This window comes from Cervus elaphus, chromosome 23, assembly GCF_910594005.1.
Source record: "Cervus elaphus chromosome 23, mCerEla1.1, whole genome shotgun sequence".
Taxonomy (NCBI): Eukaryota; Metazoa; Chordata; class Mammalia; order Artiodactyla; family Cervidae; genus Cervus; species Cervus elaphus.
This window is the reverse complement of record NC_057837.1, coordinates 63820064-63832843: the sequence shown is the minus strand read 5'-3', so window position 1 is coordinate 63832843 and position 12780 is coordinate 63820064. Positions and strand designations below refer to the sequence as shown.

The 12780-nt window shown below is 43.5% G+C and overlaps 1 protein-coding gene across 4 annotated transcripts in view; it reads left to right on the top strand.

The window, feature by feature from the left end:
- Nucleotides 1-12780, top strand: part of GSS (glutathione synthetase) — a 37316-nt gene that overhangs the window by 13003 nt on the left and 11533 nt on the right. For 2 of the 4 annotated variants that reach the window (XM_043883298.1, XM_043883296.1), the window contains exons 2-6: nucleotides 2566-2700; nucleotides 7329-7474; nucleotides 10507-10582; nucleotides 10882-11021; nucleotides 11720-11836. In XM_043883298.1, the coding sequence (XP_043739233.1) occupies nucleotides 2572-2700; nucleotides 7329-7474; nucleotides 10507-10582; nucleotides 10882-11021; nucleotides 11720-11836 (608 nt within the window). In that variant the 5' untranslated portion in view covers nucleotides 2566-2571. Of the gene's footprint in view, nucleotides 1-1671; nucleotides 1691-2565; nucleotides 2701-7328; nucleotides 7475-10506; nucleotides 10583-10881; nucleotides 11022-11719; nucleotides 11837-12780 lie in introns of those variants that run through there. The other 2 variants (XM_043883297.1, XM_043883299.1) reach the window with 2 other exon arrangements.

Sequence of the window (12780 nt, the reverse complement as noted above, 5' to 3'; positions counted from 1 at the left end):
TTAACATTCATCGAATTCAGTAGTAGGCGCTGGAGCTAGAGAAGTGATCAAGACCCCTATTCCTTACCGTACAGGGAAAATCAATGAGCTGCAGAAGGAAACCCGGGGCGGGGAATAGGGACAGCTTCTGAAACTTAAGTCGTGAACGCTGGTCGGGAGGGGTGGGGATTGTCCCAAAGAGACAAATGCCAAGGCCTGGAAGCTGGAAAGAAACTGGTGTGTCCTGAAGATACATTTCTCCGAACCTGTTCGGTGCTTAGCGGGTAGACGGCAGTAGTGGAAATTAGGCTGCTAACAGTGGAGGTGGAGAGAAATCAAGGAGTTCAGAGTACAAGATACTTCGAATCCACAGGATTTGGGCAGAAAGGGTGTAGGCAACAAGAATATACAAGGCTTGGGTGCCTGGGGAAAGGCTCCCCACTCCATTACTCTGGCCTGAGAATTCAGTCCGTGGGGTCCCAAAGAGTCAAATGTGACTGAGCGACTTTCACTTTGGGTGCCTGGGTGGGGTTCATCAAGAGCAGGAGCAGATTTATGGGCAGACAATACATTCTATTCTGGTTCTATGGAGACTGTCAGTAAGCAGTTGGATATTCTCCTTTGAAGGTCAGGAAAAGCACTATAGTAAAGTTACAGATTTGATGTCATCAGCAAAACAAAGTCACAAGAAGGGTTGAGACTGTAGAATGAGAAAGGGCCCAATCAGTACTTTTCAGAGTAATTATTTTTGTCTTATCTTTCTTTACATCCTCAGTCTGGGTCCTGCCATTAAATGCCAGTCAGTGTTTACCAGCTAAACAAGAGGCCAACAGCAGGCAGAGATGTTGGAATCCCAGAGCTCTGAAGAGATGGGGGCCACTGCAGGGTTCCATCCCAGAAGGCAATGGCACCCCACTCCAGTACTCTTTCCTGGAAAATCCCACGGACAGAGGAGCCTGGTAGACTGCAGTCCATGGGGTCACGAAGAGCCGGACATAACTGAGTGACTTCACTTTCACTTTTCACTTTCATGCGTTGGAGAAGGAAATGGCAACCCACTCCAGTGTTCTTGCCTGGAGAATTCCAGGGACAGCGGAGCCTGGTGGGCTGCCATCTATGGGGTCGCACAAGGTCAGACACGACTGAAGTGACTTGGCGGCAGCAGCAGCAGCATCAGGGTTCCATTGCTCTTAAAGTCAGAGTCACAGGTGCTAGTCTTGGCTTTGCCACTAGGCTGCTGCGTTACCTCTGACAAGTATTCTCACTGTAAAATGGGTACAGCCAGAAAAGAAGCTCCCGCATATAAAACTCTAAACACTGCTAAGGCTCTGCACACAAATTTTTTTTTCATTTAATCGACACAGTGTCCTTATTTATAAAAGAAGTAATTATTATGGCTTCAAACCCATCTGACTGACCCCAGAGTTTTGTTCTCTACTATGACTGCCCTTATCTGTGTCTCACCTGAGAAGACCCTTTTGAAATCTCATGCTCATTCTTTCAATACATTGTGCTGAGGCCCAGACTTTCATGATTGGTTTAGCACCATTTCTGTCATGGGGAGTGGGGGATGGAGCCGAATATGATGGAGGTCATTCTCCAGCTCTCTTCCTGTGACCACTGAGCTGAGCAGCCGTGTTCTGTCCATAATTTTTCTTCCAGATCTTCTTAAACCCCTGGGGCCTGCTGCAAAGTCAGAGAGTGTCAAAGTGTGAGTTGGTTCACCCGGTGTGTCTCTGGCAGCCAGTGGGACTCCTATTACACTGGGAACTTGGGTTTCAGTTATTCCTATCCTGCTAATTTGACTTCTCAGAAATGTTTTCTGTGTTTGGTTCTGCGATGATAGATGTCCATACAAGGAATGTCATCATTTCCTGCTAGTGGTTTTGCCTCTGGTTAGTATGAGGGAGGGCTTCACCTTATTTGTATTTAATAGTATTCCTCAGCGGGCTCCTTTCCCCTACTTTTGCATAATTTATTTGAAACCTGCCTACGTGGGTTGTTGGAGCTAGAAAGGGAATTAACAATATGTTGCAGTGGTTCCCATTCCAGGAATATTTATTTTAAAAAGAGAGCTTCAGCCCTTCCCTCTGCTCAGATCTCTTGAATCAGAATCTCTAGCAAGGCCTAGGATCTGTATTCTTTTCCTAACTCTGCAGAGTATTCAGCTGGTTTGGAAACCATGGTCTAGTTCAGACCCCTTATTTCACAGGTAGAGAACCTGCAGTTCTGGGAAGAGAAAGAACTTGTCCCAGTCATAGATGACATTAGCGCCTCTCTCTCCAATGAAAAGCATTGGGATGGGAGTTCAGAGACCTGGGTTCAAGTCCAGGTTTTGCTAGTCATTATCTTGGGCAAGTCACTTCACGTCTCTGACCCTCCACTTCCTTACTGGGAGAATAATGCCGTCATTGTATTAGGACTCAAAAGAGAGACTGTCAATGGAAATGCTTCGTCAGACTTTCCATTCTGTGCTCATGGAAGCTATTAAGAGCTGCCAGCCAGTGTTCTATTCCCTGTACCACACTCCAGTTGCTGGGCCCCAGGCCATCTGTCACTAAGCCCTCCTCTCTCCTTCTGTTGCAGGTTGGGATGGCCACCGGCTGGGGGAGCCTCTTGCAGGATGAACAGCAGCTGGAGGAGCTAGCAAGGCAGGCTGTGGACCGGGCCCTGGCTGAGGGTGTGTTGCTGAGGACCTCACAGGCACCCAGCTCCTCCGATGTAAGCCTCTGACCCCTCTTCTCAGCACTGACCACACAGCTTAGATCCTACAAGGCTTCTGCTAGGCTGGAGGCAGTTCCTTTGGACTTAAAGCCCACATGTCTTTTGCTTTATTTTTTTTCCAGTAGCTTAAATTTATCTCTATAAGAGATAAATTTATCTTATCTTAATTTATTTTAATTTTATCTCTTAAATTTATCTCTATAAAATTTATCTCTAAATTTATCTCTTAAATTTATCTCTGTAATATTGAAAAGCATCATGCTTTAAGTTGAGTAATCAACTTTAAGTCTAAAGAGCTTGAACTGTGACTTATGCAAGTTATTTAGCCTCTCTCAGCTCCAGTTTCTTCAAATATAAAAAAGAGATAATAATGGGGCCTACCTTATGGAGTTGGTAAGAGAAGTAGAAGATAATTCACATGAAGCACCTTGTCCAGTAAACTTACTTTTTAAGATCCCCTAATCATACTACCTTCCCTGTAATTGGTTTGTGGTATATCCTTCCAGGTTTTTCTCTGTGCATTTGTATACATATGTAAGTATATAAAGAAGGGCTTCCCAGGTGGCACTGGTGGTAAAGAACCCGCCTGCCAATGCAGGAGACACAGAAGATGCAGGTTCGATCCCTGGGTTGGGAAGATCCCCTGGAGGAGGGCATGGCAATCCCCTCTAGTATTCTTGCCTGGAGAATCCCATGGACAGTCAATAGTGTTGCAAAGAGTTGGACACAACTTAGGTGACTTAGCATGCACATGTATAAAGAAATATAGTTGACCATTAAACAACACAAGGATTAGGGTGTCAGCCCTCTGCACAGTTGAAGATCTATCTGCGTGTAACTTACAGTCGCCATTCCATATACGTGGTTCCTCTGTATCAGAGGTTCAGCATCCACAGATTCAACCAACCTTAGATCATATAGTATTGTAGTATTTACTGTGGAAAAAAATTATGTGTCAGTGGACTTGTGCAATTCAAACCCATTGTTGTTCACGGGTCGATTATATATAGTTTATAAGAAACTAGCTGGATCAAGTACATTATTCTATGACATATGTGTTTGTTTTTCATTTAACAATCTGCCTTAGAACTCTTTCCAACTCCATTCTGATGCATAGTATTCCAAGTGTGAATGGATCACAGTTTAACTTTATGGCTGCTGTTTTGGTGATTTCTCATGTTTTATGATTACATATAGCCCTACCGGAAACAATCACATGCATGCCTGTTTGGGCACCTGTATGAATGTTTCTCTAGGGTTGATACATAAAAGTGGAACTGCTTATTCTAAACCACATCTTAAAACAAACAAACAAAAAATCTCATCCCTTTAAAAAGAATTTTTTTTTGTGACCAGGTAAGACATTTTCATGGTTTGAAACTCAGAAGGTGCAAGAGTTTACAGTTCAGTCTTCCCTTCCACATTCCCTAACCACCCAGTTCTCCTGTTTTAAAGGCAACCTGTGTTTCAGCATTCTTGTTCATTCTTTGTTACCTTACTCTTAACAAGAAAATATGTATATATTCCTTTCTCCCATTTTTTTTTACACAAAGAAGTGTGTTAAGCTCTTCTATGACTTAACACATACCTTATGATTATCCCCATTAGTGTCTAAAAAGCTGCCACCATCTTTTTTTTTTTTTTTTTTTTTACCAAGCCACATCCCTTTTGTCTCTGTGTGCCCAGAACCTAGTTAAGGGCCTGGTGGAGAGTCCAAACTTAATAACTAGTTTGAGGCCCAAGTAAATGAGAATGACTGTCACCCAAGGCAGACTGATACTGTAAAAGTTCTACCTCTGGCTTTAGGATTATAATTCTCTTTGAATTAGTGTTTTCATTCCCATCAGATATATAGCCAGAAGTAGAATTGCTCGATCAAACAGTAGTTCTGTTTTTAGCTTTTTATACTTGGCTGAAACAATTTACATTCCCACCAACAGTGTTTGAGTGTTCCCTTTTCTCCACATCCTCTCCAAAATTTGTTATTTTCAGTCTTTGTGATGATAGCTATTTTGGCAGGTGTGAAGTGATATCTCATTGTAGTTTTGATTTGCATTTCTCTCATTAGCAATCTTGAGCATCTTTTCATGTACTTGTATGTCTTCTTTGGAGAAATGTCTATTCAGGTCTTCTGCCCATTTTTTGATTGGTTGTTTGGTTTTTGATAGTTAGCTGTATGAGCTGTTTGTAAATTTTAGATATTAACCCCTTGTCAGTCATATCATTTACAAATATTTTCTCCCTTTAGGTAGGTTGTCTTTTCATTTTGTCTTATGTCAAAAGTTTTCCACCTATGTTCCCTTCTAGGAGTTTTTTTGTCTTTTTTTAAAATAATTTTATTTATTTATGGCTGAGCTGGGTCTTCATTGGTACACAAGGGTTTTCTGTAGTTTCAGAGAGTATGGGCGACTCTTTGTTGCAGGCCCTAGAGCATGCAGATTTCAGTCGTTGTGGCACATGGGCTTAGTTGCTCAGCAGCATGTGGAATCTTCCTGGACCAGGGATCAAACCCATGTCTTCTGTGTTGGCAGGCAGATTCTTACCCACTGCACTACCTGAGAAGTTCTCTTCTAGGAGTTTTATGGTTTTAGGGCTTATCTTGAGGTCTTTAAACCATTTGAGTTTATTTTTGAATATAGTATGAGGGAATGTTCTAATCTCATTGTTTTACATTTGGCTATCCAGTTTTCCCAGTACCATTTATTGTAGACACCATCTTTACCCACTGTGTATTCCTCCTTCCTTTGTTGTAGATTAACTGATCATAGGTGCATGGGTTTATTTCTGGGCTCTCTATTTCTGTTCCATTGATCTATATGTCTGTTTGTGTGCCAGTACCACACTGTTTTAATTACTCTAGATTTGTAGTATAGTTTAAAGTCTGAGAGGATTATACCTCTAATTTTGTTCTTTTATTTTCAGGATTGCTTTGCAATTCAGGGTCTTTTATGGTTCCATATAAATTTTAAGATTATTAGTTCTAGTTCTGTGAAAACTATCATGGTTGTTTTGATAGGAATTACTTTAAATCTATAGGTTGGTTTGGATAGTATGGCCATTTTAATAATATTAATTCTTCCAATCTAAGAGGATGGGATATCTTTCCATTTCTTTGAATCATCTTCTGTTTCCTTCATTAATGTTTCTAGAATGTATATTCTGGGATGTTTCTTGAAGCATCTATTTGTAATGGAGGGGAAGAGAAGGAAACAACATTGATGTTCATACTAGAAGGCTAGCAATAAATTATGATATATGCAAAGAATTGAATACTATAGAACCACTGAAAATAATGAAAGTGTTCTATTGGAATGTATTTGGAAATGCCTCTGAAATATTTATAAAGCAAAGGACACAACAATGTACATATTATATGCTTTTGTGCATGTTAAAAAAAGAGAAAATATGTATGTATACACACACATTAGTCTAGAAGGATATGTGAGACACTGGTATATCATTTTTCATGGGGTGGCAAAGAATCGGACATGACTGAGCACACATGCATGATCATGAATGCATGATATATATACTCATGATTCCATGAGTATACCATGGGGAGGAGACCTGGGTCATTGGGAACAGGGTGAGAGTGAGACATACTTTTCACTATGTCTTTTTTAATTTATGTGTTTGTATTATCTATTCAAAATAATAATATTTTAAAAATAAATATATAAGTGCCAACTTCAAACACCATTAACTTATACTACCATAATGACAAACTGATATTAACTCAGAGGATAGACTCAGTGATGCTTCATAATATAATATAAGCACAAAGTCGTAATATAAGTCACAAAGTCATCTTCTCTTTCCCAAGTTCTAGTTCATTTATTGTTGGAAATCTCAGAATGTATTATCCCCTCCTAAAAATAGTATTCTAGGTGGTATTTGGGTTTCCTGACTCTGCCAAAGTCCAGAGAACTCAGAATGCAGCTGAATGAATCCCAGGCCTGGCAACCTGGGTCACCATCTCCAACACTGGGGGGAAACCACCCCTGGCTTCTCCTCTGGGGGCCAGAGTCCACTTCTTCTACAGCTGTACCTGTGGGACTCTCTCTCTTCCTCAACCAGAAGGCAAGGGCACTGGCTTGGATGTGAACCTGCTAGGAGAAGTGTGTGTATGTGTGTGTGTGGGTGGGTGGGTGCGGTGGTTGTTTAGAAACCATCGTGGTTCAAATCCCAGTTTCACTTAATAACCTTGCATAATTTCGGTCATGTTACTTAACCTCTCTGGGACTTAGTTCCCTTATCTGTTTAGTAGGTATAGATAATAAAAGTATCTTTCTCAAAACGTTAGATGATGAATCCATGTAAAGTATTTAAAACAGTACTGAGCATACAGTCAATGCTCCATAATTTTTTGGCTTATTTGTCTAGACTGTAATTTTTTACCTGTTTACATTTTTTAAAAATCAGAAGTAATTGGCCAAAAACAAGGTCTAGAAGTTCTCTTAATACCCACTCCTCATCCTGTTCTCCCTGCCTTCCCAGAGGTAACCAGTATTCTGCAGTTTGTGTGTTTTCAGTAATATGGGGCACACTTTCCATGGGGTTATGTTTGCAGGAAGACAACACACTCACAGGCGTTCTACCCATGCCCACTCTCTCTCCTTGATCAGGTGGTGAGCTATGCTCCTTTCACACTCTTCCCTTCCCGGGTCCCGAGTGCCCTGCTGGAGCAGGCCTATGCAGTGCAGGCGGACTTCAACCTGCTGGTGGATGCGGTCAGCCAGAACGCTGTCTTTCTGGAGCAGACTCTCTCCAGGTACGGGAGTGGTGGGGTGGGCAGGAGATGCTAGAGCTAAGGGACTGGAAGACTGGGACTCATGAGGTATTACCCGGGCAAGTGACTTTGTGGTGGGAGACAGGTACTCTCCAAGAGAAAGAAAAATTAATAGAATAGAGGTCAGAAGAGCTGGCTTCTAACCCTGGCTCTACCACTTACTTATATGGCCTCAAGCAAGTCCCCTTTCTTTCTCTGGGCCTCAATTTCTTCATCTGTAAAATGGGAAAGTGAAAGTTGCTTAGTCATTTCTGATTCTTTGTGACCCCATGGACTATATAGTCAATGGAATTCTCTGGGCCAGAACACTGGAGTGGATAGCCTATCCCTTCTCCAGCAGATCTTCCCGACCCAGGAATTGAACTGGGGTCTCCTGTGTTGCAGGCAGATTCTTTACCAACTGAGCTATAAGGGAGGTTGGCCTAAATCTAAGATCCATTCCAATGCTGACATTCTGTAATTCTCTGACCTGCGACCTGCCCCCTGCTCTGAAGACTGAAATTTCCATCTGGAATTAGAGGTCAGGGCTCCCCAGGTGGCGCTAGTGGTAAAGATCCTGCCTGCCAATGCAGGTAGACATAACAGACTCGTGTTTGATCCCTGGATTGGGAAGATCTCCTGGAGGAGGGCATGGCAACTCACTCCAGTATTTTTGCCTGGAGAGTCCCATGGACAGAGGAGCCTGGTGGGCTGCGGTCCATAGGGTCGCAGAGTCAGATGTAACTTAGCACGCACGCATGCAGCCTAGTTTTGGAGAAAACAGAGGGCAGGAGGGGTTATTGGGTTTAAAGTCAGATTTTTTACTCATCTTAAGTAGTGGCTCTTTCTTGTCACCTCAGGCCTCTCATTCTGGGTGAGATGGGGTGCATACTGGGCCACACCCAGTTCATGAGGATACAGAACCCCTGAAATGGCTCATTCCATCCACCCCTCTTTGTCTCTTCTCCCTTAACTTCTTTTTTCCCTTGAGGCCCTGGGGCAATGGACATTTCTTTATTTTAGAATGAAATTAGAATTAAATGTGTGTGTGTGTGTGTGTGTAGAGAGAGAGAATATACATATATACACGCACATAAATATAATTGCATGTCTGATTAATTTATCAAAAACATTTATTTTGTTAAACACAAATCTTTTTAAAATATGCAATTTGGTGTGACAGTGAATAGGAGAAGGGTTCATAATGGTAAGAAGTTTGGAAACCATTAAAGTGAAGTGAAATATAAGTTGCTCAGTCATGTCCAACTCCTTGCGACCACATGGGATAGTCCATGGAATTCTCCAGGCCAGAATACTGGAGAAGGTAGCCTTCCCCTTCTCCAAGGGATCTTTCCGACCCAGGGATTGAACCAAGGTCTCCTGCATTGCAGGCAGATTCTTTACCAGCTGAGCTTTACCAGGGAAGCCCCCGGAAACCATTGACTTGGGAGCTAAAAATCCACTGAATCATGAGTGTACAAACTTCTCCAGTACATTTTCCTCAGATCTTTCTTGGGATAGGCCCAGATTTTGTACCTGTGACTCTGGATTGTGGGGAAATATGAGCAGTCTGATTTATGACCGTTACCCTGAAGCTGCAGTTACATGTGAGACTTTCCCTGTAGCCCAACTCTGCAACCCCTGCCTTTGTTATTACCTTCTCCTCCGAAATACACACAAACCTCGGCTTATAAGGGAGAAAAGGCCAGGATCACAGCTGCAATAGCAGCCTAAGCCCTAAGGTCAAAGGGGAGCATCTCTTCAAAAAGGGGTAAACGTGTCTTAATTTTGCTAGAGGCAGAAGCCCAGCTGGTATCTCTCCTCCTTATGAGGGGCTGGGAGACCCCTGAGAGAGCCGATGGGGAGCAGAGGAACTTCAGGGCAGGCCTGAGCTCCATGGGCTCAGTGGGGACCCTGTAACAAGGTGAGCCTGAGAGTCAGGCTTGAGCAGATGCGCAGATTCTTGCCTGAATCTTGAGAGGCAACAAGTTACTTACCTGTGGGTGTCTCTTCCTAAGAAGAAAGAAAACCATACTGATGGGTTCTACCTCATGTCCCGTGTCACAGCAGCACACTTGTCCATGAGCATGAGCCAACACAGACATGTCAAACAGGAGAGAGGACACTAACCATCACACAAATAAAATGGAAAATTATAACTGTAGTCAGTGCTCTACAGGAAAGGTCCACAGTGCTGTGGGAGTGCATACCAGGGTATCTGACCCAGATACAGAAGGCTTCCTATGCGGACTCACTGAAGAAAAAAATGAGGATATTTAGCTAGAGTCAGAAAAATCTTTTGAGGCACCAGGCATAACCGCTGTCTTCTAATCTGAGGTTGCCAAGCAAGAGGTGGATAGGACTTGTCCTGGGAGATATCAGAATGTAGGGGAAGCTATAGAGAGTTAATGTTAGGTCACCTAGAAAGCTTACCAACTACAGAATGGTCATGGCATATGCTAGTTTTGAATTCTTGGGGCCAGGCTCTGTGTTCAGTTCTATACATGTAATATCTCATTTCCTCTTCACCACAACTCTTTGTTGAGCTTCCCGGGTAGCTCAGTGGTAAAGAATCCACCTGCCAATGCAGGAGATGTGAGTTCAATCCCTGGGGTGGAAGATTTCCTAGAGAAGGAAATGGCAACCCACTCCAGTATTCTTACCTAGAGAATCCCATGGACAGAGGACCCTGGGGGACTACAGTCCATGGGGACATAAAAGTTGGATATGACTCAGCGACTAAACAATAACTCCTCTATGTTGTAAATTTATATTTCTCTTCCTTTTTCAGATGACCAAACTGAAACATAGTGGTGAAGTGACTGTCTGAGGTTGCCTAGTAGTGAGTGGGAGAGCTGGGATTTGAACCCAGGTCATCTGGCTCTAGAGCGGGGTTCTAAACTACTGTTCTCTATGGGGTTGGTGTGGGTATTCAAGTTTGGGCCAGTAGACCTAGAGAGGATTCAGGAAACTGTGGAAATCCTTGGCCTTTAATGTCCCATGTAGCCTAGAAAATACGCTGCTTCCTCTTCCAGCACCATCAAAAGGGACAACTTTACTGCTCGTCTCTTTGACATCCACAAGCAAGTCCTAAAAGAAGGCATTGCCCAGGTAACCATTCTCCATTCCACCCTGGTCTGAGACCTGCCCTTCCCATTTCTTTCTCTTTTTACGAGAAAAATTTGGCCTAGTCACTGAGCTCATGGGAATCTGCTTCTCATTGGTCCCCATGGGGTTTATACATTAATGGCCAATCCTGGGATGACCAGAAGAATGATTCCACTGGGTTTGGGAGTGTTAGCTGGCCCCTGTAATCTCTGCATACAGTTCACGGTACCTGTCAGCTCTGTGGGTAGGCCCTCGGGGTCAGCCCCTGGGCAAATGTCCTAAGCCTTCAGTTTTTCCCCTAGACCGTGTTCCTGGGCTTGAATCGCTCAGACTACATGTTCCAGTGCAACCCAGACGGCTCCGCAGCCCTGAAACAGATTGAAATCAACACCATCTCTGCCAGCTTTGGGGGCCTAGCTTCCCGGACCCCAGCTGTGCATCGGTGAGTCCCTTGGGCAGTCCTGGGCATACGGGTGAGGTGTCAGCCTGATGAGCCTACAATCAAAGGTGGGGGCAGGGATCTCCGATGCTGACTGTACCCTCCTGGGCCTTGGGTCATGTGTTTCCACCTCATAACACAGTTTCCACTTGTAATTAGGTCTTGGTATGTCAGAGAGAGAAGGGACTTTGTGATTCATCTCATCCCGCCCCCTCTTTGTGTAAGTCACTGTTCCAGGCAGAAGGAACAGTGTTTGTGAGGGCCCTGAGGTAAGAAAGAGTCCTGAAAGGAGGTCAGAGGCCAAGGCAGAGAGGGAACAGGGGCTTCGCTTCTGAAGGCTGGCCCCTAGCAGCATCCATATCTAGCCAGTAGTAATGCTCTAGGTTTCTGAGATTGCACACAGTCTGTAGCAGGATTCCAGACAGCAGGTGGGGCTCAGGGAAAGGGGCTTCAGTTCACTGGGAGGCTGGTGTGGAGTGGAAACACAGGGTCTCAGGGCTCCTCTGGTGTGTACACCAGCCGCCAGGCTTCGGGCAGCCCAGCACATTCCAGCCTGAGGCGGATCCTCCGAGGGCATCGCGGTAGGATGTTTCTTAGTGCTCAGCTGATGCTCAAAGTGATCTTCCACTAAGTGTCTATGAGTCACAGGCTGAAGAGTCTTCAAGGCCCATCCAATTGCTAAGACATCTCTCTCTCAACAGACATGTTCTCAGTGTCCTGGGTAAGACCAAAGAAGCTGCCAAGATCCTCTCCAATAATCCCAGCAAGGGACTGGCCATGGGGATTGCCAAAGCCTGGGCGCTCTACGGCTCAGCCAAGTAAGGGAAAGAAAAAGTGGCAACAGAATCTTGCTTTAGATTCAGCATTCATGGATACAGTAACTTCTTTGCCTGACATCATTAGGAAATGAGGGAATTTTTCTTGAAATAGAAGCTTACACTTTGGCGTGTCAAAATTGTTTTAATGGAGTTTTACTGGAGTTTCTTCCTTCTTAAGTAAGAGGTGATATAATTTAATCTTTGATGATAATTTAGTCTTTTCTTGTTGGCTCCAGGTCATCATTATGACTGTCACTGATTGCATCTTGATGTAATGCAAAGATGCTGCTTAGAGCGAGCGGTGTGAGAGGCTGTTTGCCTGCGCTAATAACCCAGCTGTTAGGCTTTAAGCTCTTATTCATTCTCTTCATGGTTTTTCTGTCTGTCTCCCCACTAACAGCTCTTACTTCTTACTGCTGTCATTGGGCTTGAATTTTAGAATCCTCCACTCCCATTCCTATACCTCCTTTTTGATTTGTTATAGTTTGGGGAAGAAATTGATCTGTTATGTTTGAGGGCCTCTTTAATGAGTAAATGCATAAACTTTGATCTAGGAATTTTATAGTATCTGTTTTAACTGTTCAGAGGCATTTTTTGCTTCCTTCTTATTTCTCACCTGTGTTCCAGATGTGTAAAGATGCTAGGTAAGTGACTTCTGGATGAATGTGCAGGCACTGTACTGACAATTACTGCAGTGTTAACATAGCATTATCAGTTAACCCTTAATGAGCACCCACTAGTGCCACACTCTGTGCTAAGCACTTCATATACAGACAGGATCTCAGTGAATCCTCATTTCAAATACTCTGAGGTAGATACTGTTCATCTCCCCCACTTTAAAGATGAGGAAACTGAGGTTTAGAGACGTGAATAATGAATAATATGGAGAGAAAAGAATTGTGTGCTCAAAATTAGGCACTGGTAATTAGGAGGTGTGGGATCCC